This window comes from Rattus norvegicus, chromosome 16 (assembly GCF_021556685.1).
Source record: "Rattus norvegicus strain SHRSP/BbbUtx chromosome 16, alternate assembly SHRSP_T2T, whole genome shotgun sequence".
NCBI classification, from domain to species: Eukaryota; Metazoa; Chordata; class Mammalia; order Rodentia; family Muridae; genus Rattus; species Rattus norvegicus.
The window spans coordinates 45,164,096-45,180,602 of NC_141549.1; the positions used below are offsets into that span (position 1 = coordinate 45,164,096).

The window sequence follows — 16,507 nt, forward strand, 5'->3', positions numbered from 1 at the left end:
AAGAGGGGAGAGGAGAAGAGAGGAGAGAAGAGGGGAAGGGAAGGGAGGAGAGGGGAGAAGAGACAAAAGAAAACAAGAAAGTCCTATAGAAAAAGAAGAAAGTCAGCCATTCCATCAGAGTAATATTTATCTAGCATAAGATAATATTACTTTTCCTTGCAAAATTTAGTGGGATTCTATAGTAGTTTGATTTACTTTTACAGTTTTAAATTAAATAAATTAATAAATTCCTACTTTATACATCTTAGTAACTTAGTTTTTTCATGAGTGATAAAAATATAAATGTATTTATTAACTATTAAGATAAATTTTACCTGTTTCAAACCATAGTTTAGTGGTTTCTAGTCTGTTCTCAAGGTGACATAGCAATATCTCAATCCAGAGTATTTTATTTCCCCCCAATAAACCCTGTACTCACTAATAACCAAATGCCTCCATTTCTCTTCACAATCTGAAAAACACTTGTGCTCATAAACCGAGAATCTACTCTCTGTCGCTGAGATTGCCTGTTTGGGGCATCTCTGGCAGTCATTCCAAATGTGGTCTTTAGTGTTTGCTCCTTTCACTTAACACAGTGTTTTCAAGATTCATCTGAGCTGCGGCATAGATCAGTTTATCACTCCTTTCTGTCATAAGTAAGATCCCATCATGGGATCTGACAGTTGTCATTGATAATTATACAATTCACACTTTAGCCAATTAGGAATAGTATTGTTATTATGAGCATCGATGTAGAACTGTTATGTAGATTTATACTTCTGTTAACTTATAAACTAGTAAAAATGATGGGTGCTAAGGTGATACTATGTGATTGTTTGAGGCACATACTGGCCTTTCTCCAAGGCACCTATTGAAGGACTTGGAGGGAGAGTGGAATTTTCTAATTGGTTTCCAAGCATGTTTGATATATTTGGCTGGCAGCAGATAATGAGAAGTTGGTGGATGTTTCAGTGTAGAATGATTGCTTCCTGTTGGAAGTGGACAGCTTTCTTTGCCTGACCACTTCCCAGAATGTGTGCTGCCAATGGAAAATGTAATCATGCTGTTACAGTGACCGTCACAGTGGAAGGCTTCTAGGGAAGGCAGTTTCTAACCCATGACAGAGTGTAATGGAATAAAAACTAAACATGCCCCAAATTTAAAACTGGAGCAAGATATCAGCCATTTCTTTGATTGTGTCATTAATATTTAAATGATATCACCACCTGTCTCTGGATGTCTTTGTTGTTCCTTTTATTACTGGATGTTTTTTGTGTCAGACAAAATGTGTTGACATGTGCATTTCTGATGATCTGATTAGATTCTCAAGTGGGTGTTTTACGCATTTGGAATGTTTCAAGAACAACACCTATCGATAGTTTTAAGTTAAAGAAAGCGGGATTCCACTGCTTACATGTCGTTAATTCTCCTCCAAAGAGAAAATGTAAGTAAAAATATAAAAGTTTTAATACTTCCCAGTATCATGTTTTCTGCAAATAAAGTGATACTACAACATAAATATATTACATGTTTTACCCACTGATAGTCTTAATAATATACATACTGGATGAGCCATAAAACCACAGAATAACTAGTATTACTAATATAAAACTAATTAGAGCAAATGACATTAAATAATATTATTCAAAAAATCTTAAATTATTGCTGTGAAGATGAAACAATGATATTAATGAGAATTTGTAGGAGTAATGGACTTAAATAAAATTGGCCTGACAGGTATAATTTATGTCTCTAGCATGCCTCATTTACAGCATACACAGTTTACAGCAAAGAAAGTTCAAAAGGCCTGGATGTTCAAATAATAAGACATAACTCCAGATTTCCTTTTTGACTATTGATTGCCAATGAATTTATAGAATTTTGAGGCCTCTCTACTGTCTTCATTTTTTATATTGTTTTCTGATGATCTGTTGATTTTTCTAATGTAGGATAAATAGTAAATGTTCTAAATAAAAACTGAAAGTTTGGGAAAAGTTTTTTAATTAGATTTTTTTATTAAAAATAAGGAAGAGTAAATTGACTTTCTGTTAAGTCTATCATGAACACGTGATTAGTTGGTAGTTTGTGACTGCAAAAATTGTAGACTGAGGAACATTTTTCTCCAATTAAAATAGAATTAATTTCTTCTTCTCTTGGGATGTCTGACCCCTGTAAATTCATAGACCCCCTCTTCTTTTAACAATTGTTATTCAATTTGTATTTTAATTTATAAAGTAATAACAAACTGCATATTCATAAAGGGCTATAATGTAGGCTAAATTATTATTAAAATTTACATATATTAATTACTGCTGGAAATTAATTTAGTGGTCATTATTCTTTAACCAGCTTTTCTCCAAATAGCCACATAGAGACCTTTTAACATTCCAAAGCCAAGTCTTAGCTGGGCAGACACTCAACTAGCTCCTCTAAGTTAACCCAATCACCTAGCCCCATCCAGATACATGGCTATCTATGCCTTCTAGGTCTGTGATCACATCCATCTCCTACCACATCTTCTGGCAAAATCCTCTCCTCCAATACCTCACCCTATCCCTCCTCCTCCTGTTTCCTCCTCCTCCTCTCCCCTCCACCTATATCTCCTCCTCCTCTTCCTCTTCCTCTTCCCCTTCCTCCTCTTCCTCCTCCTTCACCTTCCCAGGGTTCCTTTCTCCCTCCCTTAGGTAGGTGAGGAAGGATGGAGACACAATTTCACACAGTGTACCCCAATACTATAATTCCTGCCTAATATTCAGCCACATTGGTTTATACTAGTATATACTTCTTTATGCTTATTTTCCCACATTTTTGGTACTTCTGTAGAAGTAGAAATTGTGCTCATTAATACAGATTATGAATATAGAACAAAACAGAAAGTTGAAATACATGTTAAGTCCTGTGATTTTATTCTAAAGAAAAGTGATTGCTTATGTTTTAGTTTCAGTCCAGTCTTCAAACAAAAATCACTATATGTCTTCAACAAGTGAAGCAGTCCCACCCCCGAGTTTGACACGGAATCAAGCATTTTCTCTTCCCCCTGGTCATGTCGTGTGCTGTTTCCTGGATGGTGGAGTTGGACTTTATGACATGGGAGCCAAGAAGTGGGATTTCCTCAGAGAACTGGTAGGTCCTCTGGTTATTCCTCTGTAGTACACTGCACTTAATTTATGTAAACTTGTGATATTGACTTATATCTATGCACTAATATTGCTAAACATTATTTTAAGTAATAATATACTCACCTTTTTGTTGTTAAAACATTTTAGAAAAATAACAGAGTAATAACCACAGTAACAGAAGCAGGAAATGTGACTCTATGGTATAGGGTTTGTCTTACATTTGAGTTCCAGTTTAATCCCTAGTTTAATCCCACAGAAGAAAACTGTTAGACAGCTGTGTGCCATTGGAAGAAAACTGATCCGAGTGTTTTTTTTTCCAATAAGGTTTGACAAAACCTCTGCCAGTCATTTCGTATCTAGGGATTAATTTCATTTGTCCTTTAAGACAAATTAGGTTAAGATGTTTTTAGGTATTTATGTTGAAACATTGTTATAGTTCTATAATTCTAAGAATTGACTCTGATGATTATTAAACTCCTATTTAAGACATAAGTGTTGGGGTCCATTAGTGGCCAACAAGCCAGACAAGCACTGATCTTAGACAGGGATGGTTAATTGAACACAGGCCCTAATACTAATCAATTAGGAACATAGCTCCTAGAATTATCTTAGGTTATGACCCCAAACATCTTTCTCTTATAAAGGATTTTCCATCTTTCAATTTATAAAGGATTAAAAACCCCACAAAATCCACAGTGAGCTCATACACAGGTAAAGGAAGTGCTGCCTGGTGGTCTAATCTAACTCAACATTTTAGACATAATATTTCATATTGACCTTTAATGTGATGGGTCCTATATAAAGCTTTGTGGCACTTTCTTAAGAATAACAGACCTCATACAGAACATAACAGGGAATGCGATTAGCATGACCCTGCTCTGAGTCAAGTTTTTTCCTGTGTCAGTGACCAGCTGGCATATTACAGCAACAACATGAAATAGCTGGCGGGTATGGGACAAAATGGCTACAGTGTGTTGGGGGTTGGGGCAAGTCTCAGCATAAGCAACCCGGTTATGCTTTCACATTTTGGCCTCATTCTAATTCTGTACCGTGTCCTGACTGTGCAGTACAGTACCTTGAGCAAGGCTTGCTGTCTTGAGTAAATGAGGGCATGTTAGCATTGGAATTACTACTTGATAAGATCACCTCTTTATTCTTCCTTAGAGCTTAGGAACGTCCTAAATTTCCCACAACTTGAATTATATTAAGGCATACATTTAACATGTTTAAGTGGCCATCGCTCCCCTGTGATCTCACTTTAATAAAAGAACTCGTTTTCTATTTCTGCGGCAAAGCACCTGAGAGGGCTCAACAGAGAAAGATTTCTTTTGACTCCTGGTATCAGAGATTTCAGCTCAGGACCACCTGGCTCCATTGCCTCTGGGTCTGCAGTGAGGCAGAACATCACAGCAGGAACTTGTGGTAGTTTAAAGTTGTTGACAGTATGGATGCTCACAGGGGAAGCCTGAGGGGAGGAGAGGGATGGTGGGGAGGGGAGGGAGTGAAAGCAGGCTTGGGTGTAGTTAAGATATAGCCCAAAAGACCATTGCTTCAAAGGTCCATTTCTCCCGACTAGTTCCCACCCCTTTCATTTCCACCAAGTCTTGTATGAATACCTGTGAATACGTAGTTGGATTACTTCACTGCTGGGGTTTGAGCTCACATGGTTTAGTGACCTTCCTAAAGCATCTCCTCTAAATACTGCTTTATCAGGAACATATGTCCTTTAGGGGATATTTTATTTACAACGATGTTTCACACCTGGTCCTCCAAAGCTCATTTCCAGTTCATAAAGCAAAAATACATTTAGTTTGCCTCCAGGTACCTCTAGCGTCTCAAAATTTCAGATCAAAGCCTGTTCTGAGACTCAAAATAGCTCTTACTTTTCATTTTCTATAAAATCAGTAAATAAATTACACACTTCCAACATATAATGGTGAAAGAGTCACAGAATAAAATTTCTTTTATGAAGTGGTGAAATGGGAGCACCGAAAGGAGAGATGGAACCAAAGCGAGACCGAAACACAGCGTGTTAGCCAGTTGGAGCTTTTGGTGATGTAATGTGGTCCCTGAAGACCTTAGCTGTTTCTTCTCCATTGCACTACTGGCTCAGCCCTTGTGACCTCTCTCTTCAGCTGGTTGGCTTTTTTCCTGCCTGCAGCTTCTGTAGCAGTAAAGTCATTTTCCTGTCATCTCCCCTTTGTCAGAATCAGCACTGCAGCTTAGAATTCACACTCCTTGCTTCAGTGTCATCATCCCAGAGGCTACTCATAGGAATCCCAACCTTGCCACATACTTTAACTCTCAGCCTTTCCTTTGAAATGAGTCAACACTTTCATGACCTACTTCTGGCACCAAATTTCTTCATTAGTCATTGACATAGTAAAATTCCCAAGAAAAGTCGTCGTTTAGGTTCAGGGTTTCAGATACTCAAGTTGATAGTCATCTGGCTCCATCGATATGGGGTTGTGGTGAGACAGAGGCACCAAGACAGGAAAACAGGTGGTGGAGGGGTGCTCTCTTCTCCTGGAGCCCGGAAGCAGAGATAAAGGGGAGGAAGCTCAGAGACACGCCCTTTTAGAACAGGGGCTCCAAGACTTACTTCTGTTCACGAGACTTTTACCTCCTAAAGTTTCTACCACTTCTGAATAATACCTAGGGTTGACCTGTAGATGAGGCATTGCTAGGGCAGCACTTAGCATTTGGAAGGCTGGCTTCTGATGGCTGCCTCAGTGGACATCGAAACATTTAAAACAAGGCTTTAAAATTAAGGCAAATTCTACATTTTTTTTTCTTTCATGTGTCTTTTTCTTTGGGCACAAAGAGAACACAAGAAATATTTGATTTTGCTATGGGAGTTTTCAGATTTCCCAAGCTAAAATTTGAAAGCACACACAGCAGAAACAAAAATTTAATATATTTTAAATTTTAATATATTTAATTTTTTTAAATATTTTAAATTATAGAAATTATTACCTTATTATATCCTCATCACTGTAAATGACTACCTTGAATGACTATAGCAAGTTGATCCAGAGATTGTTGGTCTCTTCTTTCCACATTCAAAGTCTTGAGACTTTTCCACCTTTACCTAAAGGAGAGGTTTTATTGTTTTTAAAAGGTTGTGAAAATTTACAAAACAAACAAAAACAAAACAAAAACATAAAACCTGTGAATGCTAGTACATATTCCAAAACCAATATAGTTAAGTGACAGTTAGCAAGTGTGTGTTCACATTTATCTGTATTCCTACTTTACAGTCTTATTAGTGGATTATAAATGGCCCTACGTTGCAGGATATTTGATCACACAGCTTTTGAAGCAAGCCTTAGCATACAACTCTAACCTCTCTGGCTGGGAAACAGACACATCCTTAGTAGATGTCTTTAATCCCAAACAATGAAGGTAAAGTTTGTTCATAGAAGTGGGCAATAATGTTTGAAAGCAACGTCTAATTTAGTGGCAGACAAAGTGACAAATCAGAGATTTGACACAATAGCGTATGCCCAATTCTCATGAGAAGAGGGAGGAAGAATAGGCTACTTTAGAGAGAGCAGCAGAGAGAGAAGAAAACAAAAAGAGACAGTTTTACTGGGACAGTTGAACAGAGACAGAATGCAGAGAGAAAGCAAGCTAAACACAGGTGAAAACAGAATGAGCCAGAGAATGAGGAGCTAGAATGTCACAACAGATTGCTAGAGTTAGTTTGAGGACAAGTAGAGCAGTTCAGGAAAAACTGAGAGACGCCAGATTGAATCTGTCAGTCTGGAGAGTTTGAGCCAGAGATAAAAATCAGCCAGCCAGAGATCAGAAGGAACTAGAAAGGGTGAGTTTATTCAAGAGTAAGACTCAGAGGCTGAAAACATTTTAGGCCTGGATTCAATTATAAGGAGGTTAGAAGCTTCTAGGACTAAGCCTAGGTTACCAGCCAGAGGCAGTAATCCTTGGAGAGGACAATAGAACAGGAGAGTAAAAGTTACATTTACAACCCTATATTAGGAACAGGAATTTCATGTTTTAAAGCATAGGCTCTTAGGAAGGCATTCATGGATAATGGAACTATACCCAATTTTGCCCATTTCTGCTGTCAAATTACACCTCTCTATAAAAACAAATATTTGATTAGTTGACTGTTAGTTTAAATTTTATCCCTGTCTTCACTTAAACTGCTGGAATAAAATAAAATAATTATTTAGAGTTAATTCTTCATAGATTATTGACCTACTTTCTGGTACTTAAGACTAACAAGCAAATAAAACAAAACAAAACAAATAGCAAAAGAGGGCTCCAGAGATGACTTAACAGTTAAGAGGGTGAACTGAGTTTGGGTCCCAGCACCCATATCACACAAGTCTCAACTATGTTTCATATAGAAACATTTGAAAGTCTAAAAGGAATCTGAAATTCAGAACACTTGGCCCTAAGCTTTTTCAATGCAGGATACACAAGCAATGATACAATAACAACACTCATTCAGAGTCATGAGTACAAATTGTGTACTTTTGCACTAATAGTTCAAACTAGAACTTGTATAAATTTTATTATGTATTATGATTTATTAGTAAGGGTTTCTTTCCTAATGCGATTTTTTTTAAAAATCATGGATCCTAGGGACACGTGGAAACTATATTTGACTGCAAATTCAAACCTGATGATCCGAATCTTTTAGCAACAGCTTCATTTGATGGCACTATAAAAGTGTGGGATATAAACACATTAACTGCAGTGTATACTTCTCCAGGGAACGAAGGGGTAATTTTTGCTCTTTCATGGGCTCCAGGTAAGATTTTCTTTTATTCAAACCCAGCATGAAATCAATGCTTTCCTACATTTTATTCAAAGTTATCTTCTTCCACAAGGATTATTCTTGTTTCAAATGGTAGTAGAAACAAATTACTGGCAACATTTGGCCAGCTCAGCTGCTTTGAGGATTAAAGTTTTAGCATAACTCATGGGCACAAGAACTATGATTTCTGGGCAAGTGACAGCCATATAGAAAACTTACCGTAAATCTAGATAATTTGAATGTTATTGAATTTTGACTATATTTGTATAGTTATGCCTCTAAAAATTAATAGATTTTACATGATAAAAAATTTTTTCCTGACATTTTTTGTGATTTAAATTTGTGAAAATAAAAACTACCTAGTAATAGTTTTGTTTTTTAAAATTTTCCAAAAATGAAATGTTTTCAACTGAATTTTTTTATTTGACTAGCTTACAAAAATATTTTTCTAATCCCTAAATATCACTAGATGGTAAGGAAATATGAACATTAGCACATTAGATATTCATGTAATACTTAGAAGCTAGTGATAATTTGGGGGGATTTTGACTATAGTAGATGGCTGGCTTGATAACAGAGCCATCCCTGTCTTTTAAACTTCTATACTGAATTCTTTATTGATATGAAAATCTTATTAGAGATTTGTTCAAAGAAATTCAGTATGGGCTATAAACTAAATAAACTTACCATAAATCATTAAAGTTATATAGAAAATACATTCATTGCACTGTTCTCTTGTATTGACACAATTATATAATTATGCTTTTGAAAATTTCAACTATAAATATTATCACTTCTGGGGCTATAATGGAGTGAAATGGTTTGTGGGTAACAGTGCTTATTGCCACACCCAGTGACCTGGTTTAATCACCTGGTACCTGCATGGCAGACTGGAAGAACCAATTTCTGCAAATCTTCCTCTAAGTTCCAAAGGCACGCACATGCCCTTTCCCACATAGGTTAAAAAAAAATTAAAGAATTAATTAACATTATTAAATAAATTTTAAGTCTTAACTTTCCAAAAGTCACATTTTAAAAAGAATCATGTTTAGTACATATAGGAGAGAACTCACTGCCCGGACCAGTGGGCACTCCTGAGACTGCAGGGTGGGAGAGACCACCAATACTGCCCACCCCTGCCCACATCCCTGGCCCAAGAGGAAACTGTATACAGCCTCTAGGAACCAGAAGATAGGGGCACTGGAGCAGCAGGTCCCTTGCAGTCCGGACTCTGCCCAGACCTGAAGGGACACAGTCAAGAGTTCTCTGCACCCAAATCATATGGGAGGGAGAGCTAAACCTTCAGAGGGGCAGACATGCCTGGGAGCCAGAAGAGACTACACTCTGCCCACATTTCTGACTCCAGAGGAAAACACCTAACGCCATCTGGGACCCCAGTGCACGGGGGCTCCAGGAAAAGAAGGCGCAGGCCTTCCTGAGCCATCCTCACCAAAAGCTCAAAAGCAGCCCCCCACGAGCAACTTGAGCCGCGGAACCACAGGTAAGACAAACTTTTCTACTCCAAGCGACCTGCCTGGTAGACTCAGGACACAGGCCCACAGGAACAGCTGAAGACCAGTAGATAGGAACGACTACAGGCCTGAAAGCAAAACACTCTGTTCCCATAACTGGCTGAAAGAAAACAGGACAGCAGGTCTACAGCACACAGGCCTATAGGACGCTCTAGCCAATGTCAGAAATAGCAGAACAAAGTAACACCAGAGAAAACCTGATGGTGAGAGGCAAGCAAAGGAAACCAAGGAGCAGAAACCAAGTCTACATGGCATCATCGGAGCCCAATTATACCACCAAAGCAAATATGGAATATCCAAACACACCAGAAAAGCAAGATCTAGATTTAAAATCCTATTTGATCATGATGCTGGAGGACTTCAAGAAAGACGTGAAGAACTCCCTTAGAGAAATGCAGGAAAACATAAATAAACAAGTAGAAGCATACAGAGAGGAATCACAAAAATCCCTGAAAGAATTCCAGGAAAACACAATCAAACAGTTGAAGGATTTAAAAATGGAAATAGAAGCAATAAAGAAAGGACACAGGGAAACAACCCTGGATATAGAAAACCAAAGGAAGAGACAAGGACCCATAGATACAAGCATCACCAACAGAATACAAGAGATAGAAGAGAGAATCTCAGGAGCAGAAGATTCCATAGAAATCATTGACAGAACTGTCAAAGATAATGTAAAACGGAAAAAGCTACTGGTCCAAAACATACAGGAAATCCAGGACTCAATGAGAAGATCAAACCTAAGGATAATAGGTATAGAAGAGAATGAAGACTCCCAGGTCATAGGACCACTAAATATCTTCAACAAAATCATAGAAGAAAACTTCCATGACCTAATGAAAGAGATGCCCATAAACATACAAGAAGCCTACAGAACTCCAAATAGATTGGACCAGAAAAGAGACTCCTCCCATCACATAATAGTCAAAACAGCAAATGCACAAAATAAAGAAAGAACATTAAAAGCAGTAAGGGAAAAATGTCAAGTAACATATAAAGCCAGAAGATCCTGGACAGATGTGATACAGACCCTAAGAGAATAAAAATACCATCCCAGGTTACTGTATCCTGCAAAACTCTCAATTAACATAGACGAAGAAACCAAAATATTCCATGACAAAACCAAATGTATACAATATCTTTCTACAAATCCAGCACTACAAAGGATAATAAATAGTAAAGCAAGCTACACCCTAGAAAAAGCAAGAAACTAATCATCTTGGCAACAAAACAAAGAGAAGAAAAGCACACAAACATAATCTTACATCCAAATATGAGTATAACTGGAAGCAATAATCACTATTCCTTAATATCTCTCAACGTCAATGCTCTCAACTCCCCCCCAAAAAAATATATTAACAAACTGGATATGCAACGAGGACCTTGCATTCTGCTGCCCACAGGAAACACACCTCAGAGACAAAGACAGGCACTACCTCAGACTGAAAGGCTGGAAAACAACTTTCCAAGCAAATGGTCAGAAGAGGCAAGCTGGAGGAGCCATTCTAATATCAAATAAAATCAATTTTCAACTAAAAGTCATCATAAAAGATAAGGAAGGACACTTCATGTTCATCAAAGGAAAAATCCACTAAGATGAACTCTCAATCCTAAATATCTATGCTCCAAACACAAGGGCACCTACATACGTAAAAGAAACCTTACTAAAGCTCAAAGCACACATTGCACTTCACACAATAATAGGAGGAGTTTTCAACACCCCACTCTCATCAATGGACAGGTCATGGAAGCAGAAATTAAACAGAGACATAGACAAAGAGAAGTCAGGAACCAAATGGACTTAACAGATATTTGTAAAACATTCTGTCCTAAAGCAAAAGGATATACATTCTTCTCACTACCTCATGGTACTTTCTCCAAAATTGACCATATAATTGGTCATAAAACAGGCCTCAACAGATACAGAAAGATAGAAATAATCCCATGCGTCCTATCAGACCACCACGGGCTAAAGCTGGTCTTCAATAAAAATAAGAGAAGAATGCCCACATATACATGGAAGTTGAACAATGGTCTACTCAATGATAACCTGGCCAAGGAAGAAATAAAGAAAGAAATTAAAGACTTCTTAAAATTTAATGAAATTGAAGGTGCAACATACCCAAACTTATGGGACACAATGAAAGCTGTGCTAAGAGGAAAAGTCATAGCTCTGAGTGCCTGCAGAAAGAAACATTTATCAGCAACTTGACAGCACACCTAAAAGCTTTGGAAGAAAAAGAAACAAATACACCCAGGAAGAGTGGAAGGCAGGAAATAATCAAACTCAGAGCTGAAATCACCGAAGTAGAAACAAAAAGGAGCATACAAAGAATCAACAGAACGAAAAGTTGGTTCTTTGAGAAAATCAACAAGATAGAGAAACCCTTACCCAGACTAACGAGAGGACACAGAGAGTGTGTCCAAATGAACAAAATCAGAAATGAAAAGGGAGACATAACTACAGAATCAGAGTAAATTCAAAAAATCATCAGATCCTACTACAAAAGCCTATATTCAACAAAACTTGAAAATCTGCAGGAAATGGACAATTTTCTAGACAGATACCAGGTACCGAAGTTAAATCAGGAAGAGATAAACCAGTTAAACAACCCCATAACTCCTAAGGAAATAGAAGCAGTCATTAAAGGTCTCCCAACCGAAAAGAGCCCAGGTCCAGACGGGTTTAGTGCAGAATTCTATCAGACCTTCATAGAAGACCTCATACCAATATTATCCAAACTATTCCACAAAATTGAAACAGATGGAGCACTACCGAATTCCTTCTACGAAGCCACAATTACTCTTATACCTAAACCACACAAAGACACAACAAAGAAAGAGAACTTCAGACCAATTTCCCTTATGTATATCGACGCAAAAATACTCAATAAAATTCTGTCAAACCGAATCCAGGAACACATCAAAACAATCATCCACCATGATCAAGTAGGCTTCATCCCAGGCATGCAGGGATGGTTTAATATACGGAAAACCATCAACGTAATCCATTATATAAACAAACTGAAAGAACAAAACCACATGATCATTTCATTAGATGCTGAGAAAGCATTTGAAAAAATTCAACACCCCTTCATGATAAAAGTCCTGGAAAGGATAGGAATTCAAGGCCCATACCTAAACATAGTAAAAGCCATATACAGCAAACCAGTCACTAACATTAAACTAAATGTAGAGAAACTTGAAGCAATCCCACTAAAATCAGGGACTAGACAAGGCGGCCCACTCTCTCCCTACTTATTCAATATAGTTCTTGAATTTCTAGCCAGAGCAATCAGACAACAAAAGGAGATCAAGGGGATACAGATTGGAAAAACAGAAGTCAAAATATCACTATTTGCAGATGATATGATAGTATATTTAAGTGATCCCAAAAGTTCCACCAGAGAACTACTAAAGCTGATAAACACCTTCAGCGAAGTAGTTGGGTATAAAATTAACTCAAATAAGTCAGTAGCCTTCCTCTACACAAAAGAGAAACAACTGAGAAAGAAATTAGGGAAACGACACCCTTCATAATAGACCCAAATAATATAAAATACCTCAGTGTGACTTTAACCAAGCAAGTAAAAGATCTGTATGATAAGAACTTCAAGCCTCTGAAGAAAGAAATTGAAGAAGACCTCAGAAGATGGAAAGATCTCTCATGCTCATGGATTGGCAGAATTAACATAGTAAAAATGGCCATTTTACCAAAAGCGATCTACAGATTCAATGCAATCCCCATCAAAATATTAATCCAATTCTTCAAAGATTTAGACAGAACAATTTCCAAATTCATCTGGAATAACAAAAAACCCAATATAGCTAAAACTATCCTCAACAGTAAAAGGACTTCTGGGGGAATCACTATCCCTGAACTCAAGCAGTATTACAGAGCAATAGTGATAAAAACTGCATGGTATTCGTACAGAGACAGACAGATTGACCAATGGAATAGACTGGAAGACCCAGAAATGTACCCACACACCTCTGGTCCCTTGATTTTTGACAAAGGGGTCAAAACCATCCAATGGAAAAAAGATAGCATTTTCAGCAAATGGTGCTGGTTCAACTGGAGGTCAGCAAGTAGAAGAATGCAGATCGATCCATGCTTATCATCCTGTACAAAGCTTAAGTCCACGTGGATCAAGGACTTCCACATCAAACCAGATATACTCATACTAATAGAAGAAAAAGTGGGGAAGCATCTCGAACACATGGGCACTGGATAAAATTTCCTGAACAAAACACCAATGACTTATGCTCTAAGATAAAGAATCAAGAAATGGGATCTCATAAAACTGCAAACCTTCTGTAAGGCAAAGGACACTGTGGTTAGGACAAAACGCAAACCAACAGATTGGGAAAAGATCTTTACCAATCCTACAACTGATATAGGGCTTATATCCAAAATATACAAAGAACTCAAGAAGTTAGACCGCAGGGACACAAATCACCATATTAAAAAATTTGGTTCAGCCCGGAAACCGGGAAAGGGAATAACATTCGAAATGTAAATAAGAAATAATCAAGTTCATAAAAAAAATGGGGATCAGAGCTAAACAAAGAATTCACAGCTGAGGAATGCCAAATGACTGAGAAACACCTAAAGAAATGTTCAACATCTTTAGTCATAAGGGAAATGCAAATCAAAACAACCCTGAATTTTCACCTAACACTAGTGAGAATGGCTAAGATCAAAAACTCAGGTGACAGCAAATGCTGGCAAGGATGTGGAGAAAGAGGAACACTCCTCCATTGTTCGTGGGATTGCAGACTGGTACAACCATTCTGGAAATCAGTCTGGAGCTTCCTCAGAAAATTGGACCTTGGACTACCTGAGGATTCAGCTATACCTCTCTTGGGTATATACCCACATGATGCCCCAAAATATAAAAAAGACACGTGCTCAACTATGTTCATAGCAGTCTTATTTATAATATCCAGAAGCTGAAAAGAACCCAGATGCCCTTCAACAGAGGAATGGATACAGAAAATGTGGTACATCTACACAATGGAATATTACTCAGCTATCAAAAACAATGACTTTATGAAATTCATAGACAAATGGTTGGAACTGGAAAATATTATCCTGAGTGAGGTAACCCAATCACAGAAAAACACACATGGTATGCAGTCATTGATAAGTGGCTATTAGCCCAAATGCTTGAATTACCCTAGATGCGTAGAACACATGAAATTCAAGACAGATGATCAAAATGTGAATGCTTCATCCTTCTTTAAAAGGGGGAACAAGAATACCCTTGGCAGGGAATAGAGAGGCAAAGATTAAAACAGAGACAGAAGGAACACCCATTCAGACCCTGCCCCACATGTGGCCCATACATATACAGCCACCCAATTAGACAAGATGGATGAAGCAAAGAAGTGCAGGTCGACAGGAGCCAGATGTAGATCTCTCCTGAGAGACACAGCCAGAATACAGCAAATACAGAGCTGAATGCCAGCAGCAAACCACTGAACTGAGCATAGTACCCCCGTTGAAGGAATCAGAGAAAGAACTGGAAGAGCTTGAAGGGGCTCAAGACCCCTTATGAACAACAATGCCAAGCAACCAGAGCTTCCAGGGACTAAGCCACTAACTAAAGACTATACATGGACTGACCCTGGACTCTGACCTCATAGGTAGCAATGAATATCCTAGTAAGATCACCAGTGGAAGGGGAAGCCCTTGGTCCTGCTAAGACTGAACCCCGAGTGAATGTGATTGTTGGGGAGAGGGTGGCAATGGGGGGAGGTTGGGGAGGGGAACACACATAAAGAAGGGGAGGGGGAGGGATTAGGGGGATGTTTGCCCGGAAACCGGGAAAGGGAATAACAACCAAAATGTAAATAAGAAATACTCAAGTTAATAAAAAAAAATTAAATTAAAAAAAATGTTCAACATCTTTAGTCATAAGGGAAATGGAAATCGAAACAACCATGAGATTCCACCTCACACCAGTGAGAATGGCTAAGATCAAAACCTCAGGTGACAGCAAATGCTGGAGAGGATGTGGAGAAAGAGGAACACTCCACCATTTTTGGTGGGATTGCAGACTGGTACAACCATTCTGGAAATCAGTCTGAAGGTTCCTCAGAAAATTGGACATTGAACTACATGAGGACCCAGCTATACCTCTCTTGGGCATATACCCAAAAGATGCCCCAACATATAACAAAGACACATGCTCCACTATGTTCATAGCAGCCTTATAATAGCCAGAAGCTGGAAAGAACCCAGATGCCCTTCAACAGAGCAATGGATACAGAAAATGTGGTACATCTACACAATGGAATATTACTCAGCTATCAAAAACAATGACTTTATGAAATTCATAGGCAAATGGGTGGAGCAGGAAAATGTCATCCTGAGTGACATAACCCATCATAGAAAAACACACATGGTACGCACTCATTGATAAGTGGCTATCAGCTTAAATGCTTGAATTACCGTAGATGCACAGAACACCTGAAACTCAAGAAGGATGACCAAAATGCAAATGCTTCACTTCTTCTTTAGAACGGGAACAAGAATACCCTTGGCAGGGAATAGGGAGGCAAAGTTTAGAACAGAGGCAGAAGGTACACCCATTTAGGGCCTGCCCCACATGTGGCATATACACATACAGCCACCCAATTAGATAAGATGGATGAAGCAAAAAAGTGCAGGCCGACAGGAACCAGATATCGATCTCTCCTGAGAGACACAGCTAGAATACAGCAAATACTTAGGTGAATGCCAGCAGCAAACCACTGACCTGAGAATGGGACCCCCATTGAAGGAATCAGAGAAAGGACTGGAAGAGCTTGAAGGGGCTTGAGACCCCATATGAACAACAATGCCAAGCAACCAGAGCTTTTAGGGACTAAGCCACTACCCAAAGACTATACATGGATTGACCCTGAGCTCCAACTGCATAGGTAGCAATGAATAGCCTAGTAAGAGTACCAGTGGAAGGGGAAGCCCTTGCTCCTGCCAAGGTTGAACCCCCAGTTAAAGTGCTTGTTGAGGGGAGGGCGGTAATGGGGGGAGGATGGGGAGGGGAAACCCATATAGAAGGTGAGGGGTTAGGGGGATGTTGGCC

At 38.5% G+C, this 16,507-nt stretch overlaps 2 protein-coding genes across 11 annotated transcripts in view; both read left to right on the forward strand.

The window, feature by feature from the left end:
• Positions 1–16,507, forward strand: part of Erich1 (glutamate-rich 1) — a gene marked incomplete at its 5' end in the record, with an annotated part of 52,793,804 nt that overhangs the window by 14,293,536 nt on the left and 38,483,761 nt on the right.
• Positions 1–16,507, forward strand: part of Wdr17 (WD repeat domain 17) — a 120,611-nt gene that overhangs the window by 46,241 nt on the left and 57,863 nt on the right. For 8 of the 11 annotated variants that reach the window (NM_001447115.1, XM_087588874.1, XM_087588881.1 and 5 more), the window contains 3 exon segments: positions 1,301–1,423; positions 2,918–3,102; positions 7,710–7,878. In NM_001447115.1, the coding sequence (NP_001434044.1) occupies positions 1,301–1,423; positions 2,918–3,102; positions 7,710–7,878 (477 nt within the window). 11 annotated transcript variants of the gene reach the window in all.